Genomic DNA, 24,585 nt, shown 5'->3' on the forward strand with positions numbered 1-24,585 from the left:
CTTTACTTTAGTCAAATTGATTCAATCTCTGTTGAGGACATTGCTTTTCCAGAACACAATTTTGCTGAACCAGTACTACCCAACAAGCCACACTGCATTTTTATTTTTTTCCTTCTTTCCTGACCATGTATAATTGAGAATATTTGGTGACAATCCTCCCATCTTTTAAACCAAGTCTCTATGATCACTATGATGTTATTTTCTTTGTTTATCCTTGCACCTCAACAAACACACCTCAGGTACTCTCCCGTGCTTTCTCTAAATCTATATTTAATTTGTTGATTTCTCTTATTCTGCTCCCTCCTAATGTGAAGTTAATTTTAGTTTTGTGGTCAATCACTGTGAGGCACAGTGCCCGGCAGAGCAGTGGCCTTAGCTACATCACCCCATCCTGTCATCTGACATTCAATCCTGTCATCTGGAATTTGCAGTTTCCCTATGACCACATGGGTTTCTTCAGGTTTCTGATTTTCTTCCACATCTCAAAGACATGCTGGTTAAGTTAATTGGCACCAAGCAGGTGGCACTTTACGTCCAGTCTATTGGCCTTGCATCATGGATGACTGGTGTTAGTTGCTTGACCCCATTCCTTTAAATGAAGTTACTGACTCTGAATAAAAAGGAACGTGCTGGAAGAGTAACTTCTTTTGTGAAAAACATATTTTATGAAAGTACAAAATCCTAATCATTGATATTCTCTATTTTATTTTCCAGTTTAGTATGCTTTTCAGGAAAGATCAGATTGCTGGATGTTGGAAGCTGTTTTAATCCATTTTTGAAGTTTGATGAATTTCTAGCAGTTGGCATTGATATTGTGCCTGCTGTGGAGGTAAGTTATACCTTATGTAGTGTTCCTATAAATTAACTTTTAATGAAGCAAACACCCATTCTGAAGAATAGAACTTCACTAGAAAGAGCTCACAAGGTAGGAATTGTTATTGAAGGTTATAGGTTTATTTCAGAGGGATGTGAGAGCGGATATAATTCAGAGCACACAAAATGCAGGAGGAACCTAGCAGGTCCAGCAGCATCCGTGAAAATGAATAAACAGTCAACAACCCTTCATCAGGACTGGAAAGGAAGGGGGGAAATGCCAGAATAAAAAGGTAGGGGGAGAGGAAAGAGTGCAAGGTAGAAGGTGATAGATGAAACCAGGTTGGTGGGGCAAGGGAGGAATGAAATAAGAAACTGGGAGCTGATAAGTGGGAACAGTAAAGGGCTGGAGAAGAGGAATCTGACAGGAGAGGAAAGAGGACCATGGGTGAAGGAGAAGATGGAAGGGCACCAGGGGGAGGTGATAGGCAAGTGAGGCGAAGAGGTATATATTTCAGCTGGTTTTCAAACAAAGATTTTAACACTACTTCATATTCCCACATTCTAAAAAAAATACCTCCATGGGTTGGATGGTTGGATATCAAACTAGATGCCTGGAAGATGAAGTGTAATAATGGAGTAAAACTCTATTTATCCATTATCCATATAATCAGAAATCTTGAAGGTTCAGCAAATGACACACCAGATGGTATTTCGCACATTCACTGGAATATTTATTGCTATATTATATAACATCTTCAAACAAAAACCGCAATAACCTTCTTGAAAAGGAAGTTATGGTAGCGGGAATAACATCTGATAGTCTGGGGAATTTTTCTAATTCAGCACCACTAAGTTCCCAAGCATGCCTGGGTTATTGCTTAACTAACTATGTGGACAACTGTATGTTTGCATTGAAAACTTGGTGAGCATCCAGGGAGTAACATTGGTGTGCATATTTATAAATCCTTGATGTTTGTATAATATTAAATTGGGGTGCGGATTTCTGTGAGCAGAGAATAATCCAGAGGAATGTAAACAAGTGTGAACAAGGAAGTGGAAGTTGAATTTAATGTATTCAAGTGTAAATTTTCTGTCTCAAAGAATTAGTGCAGCAGAGTTTCTGCTTTAGGTGCAATAAGCAATCCAAGTGCAAAAAATGCTTTAAAATATTCCTGTTTTATTAAATGAGTTTGTGCATATTTTTTCTTAAACTCAGTTATAAGTTGTTTAATATAAAATCTTCCATGAACCTGCACAGTGATGGGTGATTTTAGAATGGAGTGATTTGTTACCTTTGAGTGCTAAATTGTTTACAGTTGAAAGTATATGCATTAAACAAAAAAACAGTTATGTTGTACTTTGCTTACTCATGGGGTTCACTTAATTTTGCATAGCTGAGCATGGTTTTAAGAGAACCATTTTCTGATTTTGTGTAAATTTGTTTTTTTCATATTTAGAAGTTTTTAAAATGTCTATTTGTATCCTTGTGCTCAAGAATAGTTTTATTTTAAAGCATTTTGAAAGATCATAAATAAGTGTAAGAAGCCAGAATTTCATCAATAATTAAGTTGATTCTGGAATGATGTCAATTTTTGCATGGAGATAATTTTCTTAAACAATGGTTGGGGTGTTGGGGGGGGGTGCACAAGTGGGAGACATGATGGGCCTGGAGGAAATGTAAATGAGAACAGCCAAGTTATTATCTCAAATAAGTGAACTTGAGTCCAGAGATGCTAACGTGCCCGGATAAAATTTGGGGTGTTATTCCTTTAACTTACAATGAGCTTCATTAGAAGAATGTGGTAGATGGTGGATAGAAGAGCCAGGTTGAGAGGGGGCCAAGAACTAAAGTAATAGATATCAGAATCTCGGGATCAAAGGTTTCATAGGTACATTTAACGTCAGAAAAATGTATACAACCTGAAATGCTTTTGCTTCACAACCATCCACAAAAACAGAGGAGTGCCGGCCAAGAATGAATGACAGTTAAACGTTCGAACCCCAAAGTCCCCACAGCTCCCCTTCTACCCCGGCATAAACGGCAACAAGCAACAATCCCCCCATCGGCAAAAAAAAGCATTGGCACCTGCCACCGAGCACTCAAGCATGAGCAAAGCAACATCAAAGACACAAACTTGCAGTCACCCAAGGACTATTTGTTAGTCCGATAATTCGACATACCACAGGCTCTCTCCCCCTAAAAAGGAAGAAAGAGATGTCTCCATTTTCACAGCAAGGGGGAGACAGAACAAACAACTTGGTGGCTTACGATGTTAAAAGTCTGTTGCATCGCTCTTTCCGAGCTCAGTGCCCAAAGATCTCAGGTCTCTGGGCACACGTCCGTAGATCTTCCGACTCCCCGACGACACAGCAATCTCCTGCAGTGACATCAACCTTCGATCCGCCCGTCTCTAGAGCCGTGAGATCTTGGTCCTCCAAAGGCGAGCTAAGCTCTTAGGCCAAGCCCCTGTGAAACCCTGAGAGCGGGTCCCATTCCCGCAAAGGACCGTAGTCAGCGTGTAACTCCAGGTCACGGTCTTCAAAAGAACCCTGAAAGGGAAAAATAGAGATATTGAAGATGAAAATCTTCAATATCTCTATTTTGTTTCCGAAGATGCAAGCAAAGGAGTCTCCGTTAGGCACCATTACTCCTCCTAAGCTCCTCCTCCTCATGCACTGAATGCAGATGTTTCTGCATTGTAACTTTCCAAGTTCAAGTTTATTGTCATTCAACTATATACATGTAGGTGTGGCAAAGTTCTAAAAGAGACCTAATTTGTGTTCTATCTCCATAGAAGAGATGCAGCCTATGCAGTGAATGGAGTTGATTGAATTGAAAGAAGTACTAGTTAATCAGAGGTGTGTTAGGAGTACTGGATGGCGGGAAGGGAAGAGGCAAAGGGGCAGCTGCTACATTTCTACTTGCACTAGTAGTCCCCTGGGTTTGAATAGCAGTCTTAGATGTTGTGGATGTACAAGAATTGCCAGTGGATTACCTTTAGAATTTAGAAGCTGAAGTAATACCAAATGAAGATGAAGTGGGTCTTGTGATCGTGGGAGAAAGGAAAAAAAGCTGAGCACAAATATGCAGGACATCAACATGATTAAGGATCCTGTCTGACTGAAGAAAAATGAAGGAACATAAAGATATGCCTTTCGTCCAGAGTGAAGCATTAGTTCAAGTTCAGTTCATTGTCATTCAACCGTACATATGTATACCGCCAAGCAAAGCAATGTTCCTTCAGACCAAGCTGCACAACACGGTACATTTAACTCACACGCAAAACACCTAAAGTAAAATTACCACAAATAAATTAACGTGCTTTGTAGTTTATGAGGTTTAATGATAAGTTCTGAGAGAGATGGCTATTAACAATAACCCTGTGCCTCATTTCAGAAGGCTGCTCAATAATTTCAGAACTAGAGTGATGAAAAACTATTTGCCTTTAATCCAACTGGCAACATCAACATCCAGTTTGAGCCCTGGGGGATGTAATTTGGAAGTTATTGTATCATGAAGTTTTATTGAATACATATTTTGAGCAAATTTGAATGTTCTTAGTTTTGCAATGAACCATATAATTGTTAAAAATCTTGCCCTCTATTTTGGAGTACACTTAGATTTTAGTGCAGTTCAATCAGGGTAGTGCTCTAACACCCACTAACATTGTCCATCCCGGGTGAAAAGAATTCAATGGTAAAAGATTTTTGATCCTTTAGAATGGTCTGATGAACATTATTGACCTGAAATGTTAACATTTTATCTATTACTGCTGCTAGTTAAGTGGGTTTATAACATTTTTCGCTTTTATTTTAGCGGAATAATTAAATTTAAGGGTAATAATGAGACTCAAATTGGTTGCTGAAAGGAGGTGATTGCAGAAACTGGTAGAAACTGGGTTTGAAAACTAAGATTATTATTTTAAAATTGAAGTGTTGCATAACTGAGAGCCAGCACTGATCATTAAAAAGGGGAAGGTGAGTGCTGGAAATTTTTCTGGGAATTAGATTAACATTGATTTCTGTTGGAAATCTTAAATTATGATTTGTTTGTTAGAGAGACTTGGGTAACACGTAAAGCACAGAAGCAAGTTTTAATCAATTTAATACTGAGAACCAAGCCAAGAGGATTTCACACTGCCATCTCTTCTCTTTACAGTTCCATTCATGTTAACAAATGAATTTCAGGGAATTGAGAGGGTGGTGATTTCACCATCAACCAAAAGTTTCTGTAACTTGGAACAAATTAGGCTAAGTATTAACAAATGCTTGAATTGATTTTAATTAAATTGAATTTATTTTATCACTTAGAAAATTATAATATTTGCTGTACACAAATGACTAACTTCTATGTATGTCAGGCAAAATATACACGATCAACTTGAACAAAAATCTTAACAACGTAAGCCAGAGATCTTATTGAAACATATTTTCAAATATACAATCCTGGTTAAATTGAATCAGAGTTTAAAACGACTTGTGGCATCTAGGGAATAATTCACTTTGCTTCAAAAAATTACCATGATTCATTCTGAAAGTAACTTTAATATAAGCACTTGTATTAAAGTTAAAAACAGAAGAATTTCAAAACATGGACTTGATACAAATGTTTAATTTTAGACCATTTTATTAAATTATGAAAAGTTTGGAAGCTGTGTTTTAGCTAGTCATGTATATAAATAAATTTAGTGGTTGCATGAAACAATCAGAAGGCTAATAAAATATTATCTTGAGTGTCCAAAGGGCTGAAATGTTAGTTGTTGCAGCCAAACAAAAACCTTTTTGGAGTTCTGAGTATTGGACCCAATAAAAGTTATGATATTCTGAATAGATCTTTTGAGTTTCTCAAAAGCAGAGGTGGAGGAGTATGCCTCATGATCAACTCCTCGTCGTGCACAAATATATCAGTGCTGTCCGAGTTCTGCTCACCAGATCTGGAATATCTTGTAGTTAAGTGCCATCCATTTTACCTACCACAGGAGATTTTTATGATCATTTTGGTGGCAGTATACATTCCACCTTAGGCCTATGTCAAGTTGGCTTTAGATGGTCTGAGCAATGGGATCAACATGCACGAAACAGCGCACCCTAACACCCTTCACCATCATTTTGGGGGATTTTAACCAGGCCAATCTGAAAAAAATCACTAAACAATTACCATCAAGAGATCACTTGCAATACCAAAGGAAACAGCGCACTGGACCATTGCTATACCACCATCAAGAATGCTTACCGTGCTGTTCCATGCCCTCACTTTGGGAAGTCTGATCACCTGGCTGTACTTCTACTCCCTGAGTATAGGCAGAGACTGAAGACTGTAGCACCAGTAGTGAGGACCAAGAAGGTATGGACAAGGGAAGTACAGGAGCTCTGACAGGACTGCTTTGAATCAATGGTCTGCACCGTATTCGGGGATTCACCTTTGTATCTGGATGAGTATGCTGCATTTGTTACCAACTTCAGTAAAACCTGTGTGGATGAGTGTGTGCCTACAAAGACTTGCTGTACATTCCCAAATCAAAAGCCGTGGATGAACCAGGAGGTACGTCATCTGCTGAAAGCTAGATCTGTGGCATTCAGTGCTGGTGACCCAGATTTGTACGAGAAAACCAGGTATGACTTGAGGAGGACTATCTCAAGGGTGAAGAGACAATTTCAAACGAGGTTGGAGGTGACATCAGATGTTTGACAACTCTGACAGGGTTTGAAAGACATTATTTCCTACAAAGCAAAACCCAATAGCTTGAATGACAGCGATGCTTCACTAACAGATGAATTCAATGCCTTCTATACCTGCTTTGAAAGGGAAAATATAACTGCAGCTGTGAAGGTCCCTGCTGCACCTGGTGACCCTGTGGTCTCTGTCTCAGAGGCCAGTGTTAGTATGTTTTTAAAGAGGGTGAACCCTCGCAAGGTGGAAGGCCCTGACGGAGTACCTGGTAAGACTCTGAAAACTTGTGCCAACCAACTGGCAGGAGTATTCAAGGACATTTTCAGCCTCTCACTGCTATGGGTGGAAGTTCCCATTTGCTTCAAAAAGGCAACAATTAAACCAGTGCCCAAGAAGAATAATGTGAGCTGCCTTAGTGACTGTCACCCAGTAGCACTCACACCTAGTGATGAAATGTTTTGAGATGTTGGTCATGACTAGACTGAACTCCTACCTCAGCAAGTACTTGGACCCACTGCAATTTGCTTATTGCCACGATAGGTCAACGGCAGACACAATCTCAGCCTTGGACCACCTACCTGATCAATACAAACACTTACGTCAGTTGCTGTTCATCGACTATAGCTCAGCATTTAACACCATCATTCCCACAGACCTCAGTGATAAGTTACAGAACCTGGGTCTCTGTAGCTCCGTCTGCAGTTGGATCCTCGACTTCCTAACCGGAAGACTACAAACTGTGCGGATTGGTGATAACATCCCCTTGCTGACAATCAACACTGGTGCACCTCGGGTGTGTGCTTAGCCCACTGCTCTACTCTCTCTATACCCATGACTGTGTGGCTAGACATAACTAAAATACCACCTATAAATTTGATTTGGTAGGCTGTCAGATGGAGACAAGAGGGTGTACAGGAGCGAGATATAGTGGAGAGGTGTCACAGCAACAACCGTACACTCAACATCAGTATTCAAAAGAGCTGATTGTGGACTTCAAGAAGGATAAGACGAAGGATCACATATCAATCCTCATAGAGGGATCAGAAGTGGAGAGAGTGAGCATTTGCAAGTTCTTTGGTGTCAGGATCTCTGAGGATCTAACCTGGTCCCAACATTTCGATGAAGTTATAAAGAAGGCAAGGCAGTGACTATACTTCATTAGGAGTTTGAAGAGATTTGGTATGTCAACAAATGCACTCAAAAGCTTCCATAGATGTACCGTGGAGAGCATTCTGACAGGCTGCATCACTGTCTGGTATGGAGGGGCTACTGCACAGGACCGAAAGAAGCTGCAGAGGTTCATTTTATTCCATCTGCCATTTTTCAGCCCATTTTTACAGCTGATGCAGATCCCTCTGCAAGCCATGTTAGCCTTCCTCAGTGTCCACTACACCCCAGTCTTGGTGTCATCCGTAATGATCCAGTTAACCACATTATCATCCAGATCTTTGATATAGATCACAAACAACAAAGGACCCAGCACCAATCCCTGTGGCACACCACTAGTTACAGACCTCCAGACAGAAAGGCATCCTTCTCCCACAAAGCCAACGTCTAATCCAATTTACTACCTCATCCTGAATGCCGAGCAACTGAACCTTGTTGGCCTGCCTCCCATGCAGGACCTTGTCAAATGCCTTACTAAATTCCATGTAGACAACTTTCATTACCTTGCCTTCATCCACTTTTCTGGTGATTTCTTTGAAAATCTCTGTAAGATTGGTTACATAGAAACATAGAAAACCTACAGCACAATACAGGCCCTTCGGCCCACAAAGTTGTGCTGAACATGTCCCTACCTTAGAAATTACTCGACTTACTCATAGCCCTCTATTTTTCTAAGCTCCATGTACCTATCCAAAAGTCTCTTAAAAGACCCCATCGTATCCGCCTCCACCACCGTTGCCGGCAGCCCATTCCACACACACACCACTCTCTGCGTTAAAAAAACTTACCACTATCATCTCCTCTGTACCTACTCCCCAGCACCTTAAACCTGTGTCCTCTTGTGGCAGCCATTTCAGCCCTGGGAAAAAGCCTCTGACCGTCGCTGCAAGGAGAAAAGGCCAAGTTCACTCAATTTGTATAAGGCATGCTCCCCAATCCAGGCAATCTCCTCTGCACCCTTTCTATGGCTTCCACGTCCTTCCTGTAGTGAGGCAACCATAACTGAGCACAATACTCCAAGTGGGGTCTGACCAGGGTCCTATATAGCTGCAACATTACCTCTCGGCTCCTAAATTCAATTCCATGATTAATGAAGGCCAATACACTGTATGCCGCATTAACCACAGAGTCAACCTGTGCAGCTGCTTTGAGCGTCCTATGGACTCAGACCCCAAGACCCCTCTGATCCTCCACACTGCCAAGAGTCTTACCATCAATACTATATTCTGCAATCATACTTGACCCACCAAAATGAACCACCTCACACTTATCTGGGTTGAACTCCATCTGCCACTTCTCAGCCCAGTTTTGCATTCTATCAATGTCGTGCTGTAACCTCTGACAGCCCTCCACACTATTCACACCTCCAACTTTTGTGTCATCAGCAAACTTACTCACCCATCCCTTCACTTCCTCATCCAGGTCATTTATAAAAATCACGAAGAACTGATCCCTTAGGCACACCACTGGCGACTGACCTCCATGCAGAATATGACCCATCTACAACCACTCTTTGCCAGTTCTGGATCCACAAAGCAATGTCCCCTTGGATCTCATGCCTCCTTACTTTCTCAATAAGCCTTCGATGGGGTACCTTATCAAATGCCTTGCTGAAATCCATATACACTACATCCACTGCTGTACCTTCATCAATGTGTTTAGTTACATCCTCAAAAAATTCAATCAGGCTCGTAAGGCACGATCTGCCCTTGACAAAGCCATGCTGACTATTCCTAATCATATTATACTTCTCCAAATGTTAATAAATCCTACCTCTCAGGATCTTTTCCATCAACTTACCAACCACTGAAGTAAGACTCACTGGTCTATAATTTCCTGAGCTATCTCTACTCCCTTTCTTGAATAAAGGAACAACATCTGCAACCCTCCAATCCTCCAGAACCTGTCTCGTCCCCATTGATGATTCAAAGACCATCGCCAGAGCCTCAGCAATCTCCTCCCTCACCTCCCACTGTAGCCTGGGGTACATCTCATCTGGTCCCAGTGACTTATCCAACTTGATGCTTTCCAAAAGCTCCAGTACATCCTCTTTCTTAATATCTACATGCTCAAGCTTTTCAGTCTGCTGCAAGTCATCGCTACAATCACCAAGATCCTTTTCCATAGTGAATACTGAAGTATTCATTAATTACCTCTGCTACTTCCTCCTACCGATGCTCACCTCTAAAATTGAGGCGAGAAGACTGCAACTAGCGGGGCACTGTCTATGCCACCCTGAGCTACCTGCCAGCCTAGTCATCATATGGGAACCCAAGCACGGGAAGATGAACCCTGGGCGCCCTCCCAAGACTATGGTCAACACGCTCCTAGAAGACAGCGGCGCGGCTAATGTAGATGAACTGAACACACCGATGAGGGAGAGGGAGAAGTGGAGAGTCTGACGCCAGCCCCTAGGCCTGAGTCGACGTAGTAGTAGTAGCTATTTCCTCTGGTTCCATACACACTTTCCCACTGTCACACTTGATAGGTCATATTAATAGGATATGATATGACCTATCATAAGAACACTGAGGTGGTTTTTGTGGGAAAAACAAAATCTCACGGTGATTAATAGGATAGATGCAGGATAGAGCTTCCCTTTTTTGTGAGTTCACAATAAGGGTTCAGAGACTCAGAATAAGGGATTAGACATTCAGGACTGGGTTGAAAATTATAGATCTTTGAAATTCTGTACCCAAAAGGGCTGTGGATAATTAGTTACTGAGTATATTCAAAATGGAGCTCAATAGATGTTCGAATATTCAGGAAATTGAGGGTTATGGGGTTAAATGCAGGAAAATGGTGCTGAAATAAAAGATTAATTGTGATCTTATTAAATGGGCAAGCAGGAGCGGCTGAAGGGCATAGACCTATTTATATTTTTGTGACATTCAGTCATGTGTTATTAAATTATAAGTGCACTGTGTTCAAAACCAGAAAATCCAGCATTTAGCAGTAGAAAGGAACAATTTTCCATGTTCAATTCCTCCCACCGCAAAATGCACTGTTTGAAAGGATCATCTTTAGAATTTCTGGTGATCAATTTGTATGACTCCATCAGTTTTGAAGACTCATTGAGTTCTGACCAAGATCTTGACTAAAACCTGTTGCTCCTTTACATAAGGACATTGGTGACATTTTCTCGCAATGTGTATCATAACGGGAAGAATGAGGAAGGGCAACACAAAGCAATCTGTTAAACTGAAGAACCCTGTTTATCAAAGTGCTAAGGGAACAGTTTTCTTAAATCAAAGAGAAGCTTATTTACTGTTTCTCTAAGCAGGTGCTGTTAGTGATATACCACGTTTCCTGAACAAGCATTTTTAAAAAATGTAAGTGTACCCATAGTCAGTATCCACTCAATCCGCTGAGACATCCTCATTTAAAGCCTAATACAGAAATCCAATTTTTATTTATGGGTGGAACTTAAAGTCAAGACAAAGCAGACAATCAGCATTTGGTGTATTTTCTGATTAATGAGATGCAAGTTGTTTATTTTCCCCTCTGAAGAATTTTCTGATGGATAATTGAGGATTTTTTGTATTTACACACCAGTGCATTTATTATACTGGCATAGATTTACTGACATGTTAAAATCTATTATTTTTTAAATTCCGTACTAGCAAACAGGATGCTCCAAAATGTAAGTAAAGGATAGGGTAGTACAAATATTAAATGTTCTAATTGAACTTGAGGCAGCAAAGGCATTTTGGTTTGATGGATTCTTCATTATTTCATATTTACTGAATTTATTCCTTTGGAATCTTACAATTAGAAACAGCAAACTTCATTACATTGTTGCCATTATGTTTCATTATCCAGTGCAGTTGATTTAAAAGGTCAGTGCAAAATATAAATTGCATGAGTTATGGCATTGTACTTTGTTGCGTAGTTGTTGTGCAAGAACATTTTGCACTATCATGGCAAAGATTTGATAGTTTCTGAACTACAATTAAATAATATTGCAAATGTCTTTTCTTTTATGCAGAGTGTGTATAAATGTGATTTCCTCAATCTTCAGTTGCAGCAGCCACTCCAGCTTGCTCAAGATACAATAGACGCCTTTCTCAAACAGCTAAAAAATCCCATTGACTCACTCCCAGGAGAACTGTTCCATATTGTTGTGTTTTCTCTTCTGCTGTCTTATTTTCCTGCCCCTTATCAACGCTGGATCTGCTGTAAGAAAGCCCATGAACTTCTTGCACTCCATGGTTTACTCTTAATAATCACACCTGATTCCTCTCACCAAAACCGTCATGCCTATATGATTAAGAGCTGGAAAATTGCTATAGAATCACTGGGATTCAAAAGATATAAATATGTGAAGTTCTCCCATATGCACCTCTTGGCTTTTAGGAAAATTTCCCTGCAGACAACAAGTGACCTGGTCAGCAGAAATTACCCAGAAATGCTGTTTATACCACAGGATTTCAACAATGTGGATGAAGAAGAATGCTCAGAGACTACTTGTCAAGATCGGTCAGAAAGTGAGGATGACCAGATAGCTTACAGTTTTATGGAGCTCCCTGATGCTCCGTATGACTCGGACTCAGGAGAGAGCCAAGCTAGCTCTATTCCATTCCATGAACTGGAAGATCCAGTTTTGCTTCTAAGCTAACCTAAAACTTATGATTAATTTGCTGCCAGAGCTACTGTGTTGCCAAAATAATTCTGCATTGCATAACTCTTGTATTATATACAGAACATGCAGTACATTTTGCACATAGAAAATGAGAAACGTTTACAAAGTGGGCTACTCTTTCACATGTTAGAAAAATGAAGGTATGTGAGGAGTGTATAAATAGAACAAACACTTTGTCATGAAGGCAACAAGTGTGAATCACAGAAAGAAGCTTACTTCTTAAATAGTATGGTAATGTAAATGTCAGATGCTGCAATAGAGTTTTGTCATCTTTGTCAACTGAAAATTAACCTAGCGATCTTGATGTCAAGCATAAACAGCAAAATTATAAATATTTCAATTGATCTGATGGTACCTAAATCAAAAAGGGGATATCTACCAGAGTGATTATTGTTTTACCATTCTAGAATTCTAACTTTTACTTGAGAGATCACTTTGTTGTGCTCCTATTTGGCTCGCATTACCAAATTACTTGTAGCCTAGGACATTATCTAAACTGCAAATCAATTCTGGTGCATTTGTTGTTTCCCCTTATTTGTTACAGTAGTTTATTGGAAAGAGAATGCAAACAAAAATTTAGGAAGTTCAAGCTTCTGCTGACTGCATTTAAATAGGCTATAATTCACACTACTTTTGTGTGTAATTGTGCAGTTAGTCCCACAAAAATCAATGTTAAATTATCTTGACAATTTTTTCTGTTCAGCTTTTGAACAAACAGGCATTGGGTCTTGTTGAAAGACATGCTGTCTTGTCCTTGCAACCTTTGGCTGATGACCTTACTTGAAAAAACATCCGTGGTGTGCTAGCAATTTGTAATAAGAAAATTGAGAAATAAAAAAAGTTTCTTTGCAAATAATTACATGCCACAAGAAGGTTGCTACTTGTACAAATTACTAATTAACATGTTGTGTCATTTCCTGGCACCTCAAACAGAAATGATTAATATTACCTATGTACATGCAGATGTTTGCCTGAAAATAACTTGCATCAAGAAAGATTGCAAAATATGTCTATTACTTCCTGATGGGAATATGCATTCCTTTATTTAGTACCATATAAATTAGCAGATGCATAAATACCCTTCCCTTCTACTGAAAGTGCAATCCACTGTGCCTTTCTTGATCCAGTGAGTATCCTCGTCTGCTTTAGAGTTGGTTGTATGCTTCTTCTTAAATGTAAATGATAGATTAGGTTTATGTTGGTGCTGTCAATTCAGTTTGAGAAATTTACACTAACTTAATATCTGACCGTTTTCTTGTTTTCCATTTGTACTGTTCAATTTTGTATTTTAACCAAATCCCTTGAAAAATTTATATAACCTATGACAATGGTCACTTATAAAACATTCCATTGACTAATGATTCTTTGCATGTAAAACAAAAGCTTGAAATATACCCCCTTTTCATTCTCTGGGCAGTATTCTGAATTTGCATCCACTTGGCACTAGTTTTTCCACTCCTCCTCAAAACTAATATTCTGCCATTTCACCAATTTCTAGCCAATACTTGTGCTCAAAGATCATCAAAATGCTTCCTGCAGGAGATATTGAAAGTCAGCTGTGCTGCTTGGTTCCTTTTAAATAGATACATGAAGAGTTTGCATGGTTGAATGAAGTGCTCTGAAGGGGAAATGGATCCCTTATGTCATTTAGTTTGCAAATCTACTTATGGCACTATAAATTGAAGAACTTTCAAGACAGTTGCACTTTGTGGAAGTGATTAAGAAAAATATTTTCCCACAGTTAATTCCTTGCTTGCTTAATCTTTTATTTGGATTCCTGGGCACTTAGGACTAGCTAACTTGCCCCTTGATTCTTGACATTTGCACTTAAATATGCCTCTTTGAATGCTTTTAAACTACAAATGTTACAGTAGAATCATAGTGCTGTGGTTAAAATGTAAGTGTGAGCTGAGCCTGGTTGTGGCATGTTCTTACATAAAAATGAATCAGAGTAAATATTCCTGAAAGGATAAGCTCTCTGCATTGCTAAACATCTGATTAATATTATACTGTCTTAGCATTGAAAGAGTCAAGATAATTTTGCATCAATGCTACATTTGAAGCATGAATATCCCCAAACATTTATTTACCAAAAATAGCAATTTTCAGAAAATGCTGCCATCAGTACTTCTGAATGTTCTAAGAGTATAATTATCTGCAGTAGCTTAGTATTTTCTCTGTAAATTAATTACAATTTTATAGTGAATTTTTGTTTTGATATATTCATTAAGGACTCTTAAAAATTCTGAGCTATTTTAATAAAATAATCATCACAAACTTTCATCTGCCTTTTTTAAAATATATATTAGAGTACTGTTTTATTGTTTGCCTGCTTACTTTGTTAAACAAGGATCCACAGCACTATTTTCATCTCTTAACAAACGAATTGGCAAATGAGGGGGAGGGAAATACTGTAGTAGATAATGAATGCTCAGATGAAACATATTTCATTATCAGTGATTGAATTACCAGATGATCATTTTCAATTCCTATCTTAAATCATTTATGGTTTTGAAAAATAACAAAGTTGGCATTAATTGAATAGGATTATTTATGTTATATTTTCTGACATTTAATTCTGACAAAAGGTCTGGAAACAGACTTCCAATGTAGTACTGATTCAAATGGATTTGGTTATTCATTTAGAGTTTTGGTAATTTCAGATAAAGCCACTAATCAAACTATTTGATTCTACAAAAGTAGTATTAATCTTAAATGTGCAAATTTAAAAGAATCTCATAAACAAATTTAAATGTAAAGGCCAGTTAATGCTTTTTTCACTGTAAAATAAACAGGTTAATTCAAATTTTTCACAAAAATACACTTTTTTACATATCAGCACTACAATAAGGATAAAACATTGTTGAAATGTGAAAATAGGGAACAATTTACTTGATATTCCAAAAAATGTTGCGAAGTATTCTGTTCAACAGCCAAAGGTTAGCAGGTAAAATGGCATTTTGGAGATGCCACTGTGTGGAATTGTCTTGGTGTTGCATTTTGTGAAAAGTTTACCTCAATGAGGCTTTGCACTTAAACCTTCTGATTTGGTTTAGAACTATTTTGCTCCAGCTGATAACACCATTTTCTCTTTTAATTGTTTAAATTTATTTTCTTGTTCTTTTCTATTATACAAATTAAAATTTTCCATATGTGATGTGCTTAACAATCTTTTTGTATTGCTTTTCTACTTTCATTATTAAACATTGTACTGTGAATAAGGATCCACCATAGATGCCAAAGACTAAAGTGGCATTTTGTTTGGTTGGGTTTCCATTTTCAAAAGATTAGTTAGCACCTCACCAATTTGAAGTGTCAATGTCCATTGTTTCAAAGGAATATACATTTTCAGAAAATAAATCTTTGTAACCACAAGTCTTATAAATTTTCATTGTTCTTGAATCTTGTATAAGAGAATAATTAAATTTGTAATTAGAATTTGTTGTAGTCTGTTGTAGTTAATCCTCAAAATAGTGTTAGAATATGATGATGCTAAATCTATGCTTTCTAAAATGTCAATAAGCTAAGACTACAGCAATGATCAAGGCGTCAGCTAGATACAAAATGCTCGAGCTCAACTCCAGTTACCCATGTTCGGTTATTATTACCATGGCTGTTTTACAGTATTTACAGAGGACATAGCAATTTAACATCAGCTATGGAAACTATTGAAAGCATTAATGCCTTTAGTGTTGATTAGTTGAATGGTACCTTTGGTACCAAAATTTTAAAAAAATAGTTTGGGTTACAAGATCTGTATTTGTTAAACAATATGTGAAATTAGACTGATGGTACCTTTCCTTGTTTATTTTTATCAACTCCACTAAAACGAATGTGACTTTTTCTACTCTGTAAATTTCATTTTTTCATACTGGAATTGCTTAAAATTATTCTCATTAACAGTCATTTAAAATGCATTGTGACATAGCCACAGTTTGAGTGTCAGCTGTGTAGTTGCTAAGGCAATAAACTGAAATTCACACCTAAAAATATTTTGATTGTATTTTTTTTGACTGGAATGTAAAGAGGATATTTAAACTGTATTTCTCTTACCCTGCATGAATTTGAGGTCATCTGAAGAATGGATATTTTGCCTTTAAAATGAGTGTAATATATCTCCTGACAGCTGTTGTAGGAAAACAAAAAATTACAGCAATGTGTTGAATGAAAATGTTCAAAGTAAGTTTATGATCAAAGTACATATGTCACCATATAGAACCATGAGATTCATTTTCTTGTGGGCATACTCAAATCTACAGAATAATAATCTTAACAGAATCAGTGGTTAAATACCCTAGATGGGCAGTCTTTCAGAGTGCAGAGGACAATAAACTGCAAATACAAAAAGAAATAATATTCATAAATAAATAAGCAATAGAGAACATGAGATGATGAGTCCATTGGTTATGGTAATATTTCAGTGATGGAGTAAGTGAGGTTATCCCCTTTGGTTCAAGAGCCTGTTGGTTGACAGGTAGTAACTGTTCCTGAACCTGGTGGTGTAAGGACTGACATTCTTGTACCTTTCTTCCTGATGGCAGCAGTGAGCAGAGAGCATGTCCAGGATGGTGGGGGTCCCTGATGATGGATACTTCTTTCCTGCAACAGCATTGCATGTAGATGTGCTCAATGGTTGGGAGCGTTTTTCCCCCGTAATGGACTGGCCCATATCCACTACTTTTTGTTGGATTTTATGTTCAAGGGTATTGGTGTTTCAGTACCAGGCTGTGATGCAGCCAGTCACTATACTCTCCACTACATATCTATAGAAATTTGTCAGTTTTAGATGTTATGCCAAATCTCTGCAAACTTATAAGGAAGTAGAAGCGCTGCCGTATTTTCTTCGTAATTGCACTTACATGCTGGGCCTAGGACAGGTCCTCCAAAATATATCACCTAGGAACTTAAAGTTGCTAACCCTCTCCACCTCTGACTCTCCAGTGCAGACTGGCTGATGTACCTCTACCTTCCATACCATATTGGGGGTAAGGTATTGATGTGGATAGCGAATTGGTTGGCAGACAGGAAGCAAAGAGTGGGAATAAACGGGACCTTTTCAGAATGGCAGGCAGTGACTAGTGGGGTACCGCAAGGCTCAGTGCTGGGACCCCAGTTGTTTACAATATATATTAATGACTTGGATGAGGGAATTAAATGCAACATCTCCAAGTTTGCAGATGACACGAAGCTGGGCGGCAGTGTTAGCTGTGAGGAGGATGCAGGGTGACTTGGATAGGTTAGGTGAGTGGGAAATTCATGGCAGATGCAATTTAATGTGGATAAATGTGAGGTTATCCACTTTGGTGGCAAAAACAGGAAAACAGATTATTATCTGAATGGTGGCCAATTAGGAAAAGGGAAGGTGCAACAAGACCTGGGTGTCATTATACACCAGTCATTGAAAGTGGGCATGCAGGTACAGCAGGCAGTGAAAAAGGCGAATGGTATGCTGGCATTCATAGCAAGAGGATTTGAGTACAGGAGCAGGGAGGTACTACTGCAGTTGTACAAGGCCTTGGTGAGACCACACCTGGAGTATTATGTGCAGTTTTGGTCCCCTAATCTGAGAAAAGACATTCTTGCCATAGAGGGAGTACAAAGAAGGTTCACCAGATTGATTCCTGGGATGGTAGGACTTTCATATGATGAAAGACTGGATCGACTAGGCTTATACAGGCTGGAATTTAGAAGATTGAGGGGGGATCTTATTGAAATATATAAAATCCTAAAGGAATTGGACAGGCTAGATGCAGGAAGATTGTTCCTGATGTTGGGGAAGTCCAGAACAAGGGGTCACAGTTTAAGGATAAAGGGGAAGCCTTTTAGGACAGAGATGAGGAAAAACTTCTTCATACAGAGAGTGGTGAATCTGTGAAATTCTCTGCCACAGGAAACAGTTGAGGCCAGTTCATTGGCTATATTTAAGAGGGAGTTAGATATGGCCCTTGTGGCTAAAGGGATCGGGGGTATGGAGAGAAGGCAGGTACAGGGTTCTGAGTTGCATGATCAGCCATGATCATACTGAATGGCGGTGCAGGCTCAAAGGGCCAAATGGCCTACTCCTGCACCTATTTTCTATGTTTCTATGTTTTCCTTCTGAAGTTTATAATTGGCTCCTTGGTCTTGCTGACAATGAGTAAGAGGTTTCTCCACCAGATTTTCAGTCTCCTTCCTATATGCTGATTCATCACCACCTTTGACTCAGCCTACGACAGTGGTGTCATCAGCAAACTGGAATATGACATTGGAGCTGTACTTAGTTTTGAGGAGATGATAGTATTGAATTCTGAGCTGCAGTCAATAAAGAGTATCCTAATGTATGCATCTTTGCTGTCCAGATGTTCCAGGGTTGTGTGAAGAGCCAATGAGATGGCATCTGCTGTGGACCTCTTGCTCCAGTAGTCAAATTGGAGTGAATTTAAGTTGCTTTTCAGGCACGAGTTGATATGTTTCATCACCAACCTCTCAAAACACTTCATCACCATGGATGCAAGTGCTACTGGGCCATAGTCATTAAGGCATGTCACCACACTCTTCTTGGACACCAGTATAACTGAAGCCTGCTTGAAGTAGGTGGGTACCACACACTGTCGAAGTGAGAGGCTAAAGATCTTAGTGAACACAGCAGGCAGTTGATTAGCACAGCTCTTTAGGAGTTGGCTAGCTATCCCATCTGGGCCAGATGCTTTTCGTGGGTTCACCCTCCTGAAGGCTGCTCACACATTGGCTTCTGAGATTGAAATCAGGATCATCAGGGGATATGGGAGTTCATGATGGTTTCTCCATATTTTAACGATCAAAGCAAGCTTAGAAGGCATTGAGCTCATCTGGAAGCAAAGCCCTGCTGTCTCCTATCTCGCTTGATTTAACTTGATAAGAGTGATGGTTTTCAAGCCCTACCACAACTGGCGAGCATGCTTCATTGATTCAAGTTTGATCCAGAATTGCCACTTTGCCTGTGAGACGACTATCTGGAGATCGTATCTGAAACAGTTGTAACTTTCTTGATCACCAGACTTGAATGATCTGGGTCTCAGCAGATTTCAGATCTCATGGTTCATCCGAGGTTTCTGAATGAATGCTGTGGTTCAGTTTCAGAAACTTTTCCAATCGGAATATCCTGATTTGAGAGAATTGTTCAAATTTTCAGAAAGTTACGTTTGCAGTTCAAAGGCAGAAATGAACTTTGGGTTGACCAGTATTGACTTACAACATTTAGAATTCTCTCAAATGACTTTCTGAGCTCCAATAAGTGAGGTCTTCAGCAACAGAGGAATTGAAGGTGGGTTGATTTGGACATTATAACATGAACATCCTTGATGAAATGAGTACATATTGGTTCAAATATGACACTGCTGCCAACACTCTTAATGTGACAAAATCTTAAAATGCTTCAGATGAATAAAATTTTATACCAAAACATTTAAGATATTAGGGAAGGAGATAAAAAGAAAATGTTTAAGAATCAAAATCAGGTTTAATATCACTCGCATATGCCATAAGTTTGTTTTGTGACAGCAGTACTGTACAATGCATAATAAAAGACTAAATTACAATAAGAAATATAAAGAGTGCAAAAAGAGCAAAACTAAAATAGTAAGGAAGTGTAGATGGGTTCATCGTCCATTCAGAAATCTGCTAGCGGAAGGTAAGAAGCTGTTCATAAAGCTTTGAGTGTGTGTCTTCAGGCTCCTCCTGTACTTGAGAGGAAAAAAGATAAAGTGATGAGATGGAGAGGAAATTACAGAGTGAAGCCAAAAAGATTTTAAAACAAAATAATTTTTGTTTCAACACATTGATTTCTGTTTAAGTATTATAGATTTGCAGCCACACTCAAGAAAGTTAGGACACAACTTCTGAGAACAGAATGAGGGAGGTTGAACAGCAAGTTTATAGATAGCCATAGATTATTCAAGGATCATTGAGGAGGTCACAGATTCAACATTTTGGGCAAAAGACTACAGTAGATGCCAGGAACAGCTCAATGGAAATATTAGTTATGGTCTGCAACTGATTACCTGGAAGAGCAATGGAAATAACATCAGATTTCAAAAGGGAATTTGAAGATCATTTGGGGAAATACCATTAGTAGAACTGACAAGATCATTCTGCTGGTGTGGACTGAATGGACCAAATGATTTTTTGAGCTCTTGTAAGCGAGGTTCTCTTCAGTAGAGGAATTGAAGGAAGGTTAAGTTGAAATCGTAACAAAGTAAGTATTTTGGTGATATTGGCAGTATATTGGTCTAAAAATGACATCAATGCCAACAGTCTGGTTCAGTTTTAAAGATCATAAGGGGATGAAGATTGTGACTGGAACAAAAATAAGCATCTTTACCTACCCCTCCCCCCCACCACCTTTTGCTTTCTGCAGGGTTCGCTCTCTTCACAATTCCCTTGTCCATTTGTCCCTCCCAGCATTTATCCCTGCAAGTAACCAAAGTGCCTACACCAGCCATTCACCAACTCCCTCACCTCCATTCAGGGCCCCAAACAGGTCTTCTAGATGAGGGTACACTTCACCTGTGAATCTGCTGCAGTCATCTATTACATTCAGTGCTCCCAGTGCAGCCTCCTCTACATTGGTGATACCTGTCGTAAATTAGGGAACACTTTGTCGAGCACCTCCGTTCCATCTGCCAACAGCAGAACTTTCTGGTGGCAATCATTTTATTTCCAATTCCTGTTCCCATTCCAACATGTTGGTCCATGGTCTCTTCTTGTGCTACGATAAGGCAAGCCCCAAGGTGGAGGAGCGATACCTTGTATTCCACCTAGGTAGCTTCCAAACAGGTGGCATGAATACTGATTTCTCCTTCCTGTTTAAGAAAATACCTTCCCCCTTCTTCTATTCCCTACTCCGGCTTCTTGCCTCTTCTCACTTGCTTATCACTTCCCCCTGATGCCTCTCCTCCTTCCCTTTCTCCAATGATACACTGTCCTCTCCTATCAGATCCCTTCATTTCTAGCACTTTACCTTTCCCCATGCATCTGGCTTCACCTATCACTTTACAGCTATCCTTCTTCCACTCCCCCCACCATTTCATTCTGGCATTTTTGGAAGAAGGGTCTCAGCCTGAAGCATGGACTGTTTATTCATTTCCAAAGATGCTGCCTGACCTGCTGAGTTCCTCCATCATTTTGTGTGTGTTGCTTTGGATTTCCAGCATCAGCAGAACTTGAATTTGTGTTTTTTTTTAAAAATGGTACTTTCAGTCTTCCCACTTGGGAAGCATTTCATCATTCACTACTGGTAAACTAAGAGATCTGACAATCTGAATATAGTGAAAGGTTAAAGATAGGGTTAAGTTGGGCAACACTTTCTAGAAATTATACTAGCTTCATATGAGGAAAGGGTTTTGGAGACATGGCAATAGATTGCAAACAAGGAAGAATCTGCAGATGTTGGAAATCCAAGCAACACACACACACACAAAGTGCTGGAGAAACTCAGCAGGCCAGGCAGCATCTATAGTTTTGCAAGGATGGAATTATCAGGATTAGTTGAGAGGCACGAATAGCAAAGGAACTTAACGCTAGTGACGAAGGGAGTTGAGGGGTTGCACTTTATTAGAAATTAGGTTAAAAAGTTAGAGGTACTCTTTATTAATGAAGTAACCTCTTGGACATGAGACTGGAGAGAAATAAGGTAATAATCCAGGGCTAGGGTTACCTAGTGTTACCTAAAACCAGGATGAGGGAGCATATCACTCTCATCCCAACTACTCTGCATTGGCTTCCTGTATCTTTTAGAATTGATATTAAAGTTTCACACCCATTTTAAAAACTCTCAATGGTCAGGGGTCAAAGTACATCACGGAATCGCTTTTGTTTTATAGTCTTGTTCAAGATCCCAGGTCGTCTTCTGCTGGTCTCTTAAATTTAACAATCTCCCTCAAAAGATGATTGACGTATCTGATTTTTTGAACTACACCCCTAAACTGTGGAACTCAATACCCAAAACTAAGGGATTATGACTTGTTCAGCACTTTTAAACACCAGCTCAAAACCTATTTATTTAACTCTGCTATTATCTAACATCCTTTTGTCTTTTATTTTCATGTTTGCAATTTACCCCATTGTAAAGCACTTTGAACTGCATCATATGTATGAAAAGTGCTCTATAAATAAATTACTGTTGGAGTTGTTCTTCCTCTCTGCGCCTTGTGGCACATCGGGTGGGAACCTTGCTGTTTCTTTAGTATTTTTTTTGAGGCTATGTTGCTAGTTTGACCCTCAACCCAGCATGGATAGAAAGCATGCAAGGGGCCACTCACCTCAAAGTCTGGTGCGGATGCCACTGCACCACCAGCCAGCTATTTACAAAAAGTATACTCCACATTTGTTTGAAAGTAAGGGTTCAAGTCCACAGTTTGCATTTAAAAAAGGTACCTTTACATTCAGAATAATCTGGAATGGTGAATATTAAATTAGAATAAGACCCAAGAGTGCTTTTTATGGCACAGCCACACCTAGTGTTGAATGGCCCAATTAGTTGTTACACAATTTATTCAAGTCTGCATACCTTATCCTCATTGATGATGGATTGAGACTGGAGTGCAATCATTTTAATAGGAACCGCAGAGACATACATATGGTTGAGTAACTAGTTGGTTGTATCTATGTGATAAATAAGGAGGGTAAAAGCTAGATAGTTGAAATCTTGGAAGTACTGATGTGGGTATATTTAATACAAGGAAATAATTGGTTATGGTCCTATAATCAGTTGAAGAGCAAGGGTTGAAATGTATATGTTGAGTCAGATTAAGGAAGGAAAGAAGGGTCTTTAGTGTAGGAGGAAGAACATAAATGGATATGAGAATTTAAAATTACCGTACCCAGAAGTAGCTAGGTATACCAGTAGAGAATAACAGTTGTAGAAGAACAGATCAAGTTGTGACACAGTGATGAGCCATACTCGAGCTAGGACTTCATGGAGCGAGTGCTGGAAATAGGGAATGTACCTGTATAAACTGGGTAGTACATTACAGCCATGCTGTAAATACAGTCATCTACAGTAAGTTCATAAATGGTAATGGCCTTTGAACATAGAACAGTACAGCACAGGAACAGGGTCTTTAGTCCACAATGTTGTGCCAAACCATTTAAATGGCTAACTAAACTAATCTCATCTGCCATATCCTTCCATTTCCCTTACATTCATGTGTCTATCTAAACATCTCTTAACAGTCCCTAATGTATCTGCCTCTACTACTATCCTAGGCAGCAAATTCCAGGCACCCACCGCTCTCTGGGTAAAAAAAAACTGCCCCTTGCATCTCCTTAGAAATTACCCCCTCTCACCTTAAATTAATGCCCTCTGATATTAGACATTTCAACCTTGGGAAAAGGTACAGTCTACTCCATCTATGTCACTCTTAATCTTATAAACCTCTATGAGATCCCAATGCCTTGGCAGTTGACTGGACATTTAGGAGAGAATAATAGAAAATCTACTGGAAGGTGAACTGCTTCAGATGGGGTGAGTATAATGATGCATTTTTTTTGATGGTCAAATTAATCCAGTGATGAATTATGTTATAGGTTCTAAGAAAAAGAAAACACTGAGCTCTGTAGCCTAAACTAAGAGGGGCTCGTGCCTGGATAGATGCTGAAAACTAAAAATGTTGTGAAGTTTAAAGGTTTGAGTGAAGATCTCAGTTGGTAGAGAAGGAGTTGTAACAAAGGAACAGTGATCTTTGAGACAAGGGTGTAAAGTCAAAATTGTGAAGGAAATTGTGCAGGAAATTGTGAAAATATAATGAATGGTTGCATCCAGAATAACTGCCAAACAATCTTGGAAGACTTGCTGAAAATTTTAATAGAAAAATGGCAAATTAATTACTTGTGGTGTAAAATTATTTAGTAAGATTGTGTGAATAGAAAGCATTCTCTAGTCTAGGTTTAGAAATTTACAAAATTCATTATCATTCATTTCACTATGACTCTTGGTTACTTCAAGTGACTTTTTTGTGTTAGTCCACAACAGCAAAGTTGCTGTAATCCATCAAATTCATGTAAGTAAATGGAAAAAAAATTAAATCAGTCCATTTGGTCCCCAAGTTTCATTTGTGATTCAACATGATCTAATCTGCCCATCTGCCTATCTGCCTTTATCATTATTCATTCAAATACTTGATTCACATAAACTCAAACTGATTTAAAACTAATAATGGGCCTAAAATCAATTGGTTCTTTTGAATACAGTTAACTTTGTAATATTGTCATATCTTAACTGCTTTTTGAATTGGCTAGTAAGTCACTTCGTTACACCAAAGGAAGATGGTTA

The 24,585-nt window shown here is 38.9% G+C and overlaps 1 protein-coding gene across 1 annotated transcript in view; it reads left to right on the forward strand.

Annotated features, from left to right (window-relative positions):
• The window catches only part of samtor (S-adenosylmethionine sensor upstream of mTORC1), an 86,593-nt gene extending 70,321 nt beyond the window's left edge, over positions 1-16,272 (forward strand). The window contains exons 4-5 of the mRNA XM_072267613.1: positions 715-829; positions 11,643-16,272. Coding sequence (XP_072123714.1) covers positions 715-829; positions 11,643-12,272 — 745 coding nt within the window. The 3' untranslated portion in view covers positions 12,273-16,272. The remainder of the gene's footprint in view (positions 1-714; positions 830-11,642) is intronic.
• The last annotated feature ends 8,313 nt before the right edge of the window (positions 16,273-24,585 follow it).

This window comes from Mobula birostris, chromosome 9 (assembly GCF_030028105.1).
Source record: "Mobula birostris isolate sMobBir1 chromosome 9, sMobBir1.hap1, whole genome shotgun sequence".
NCBI classification, from domain to species: domain Eukaryota; kingdom Metazoa; phylum Chordata; class Chondrichthyes; order Myliobatiformes; family Myliobatidae; genus Mobula; species Mobula birostris.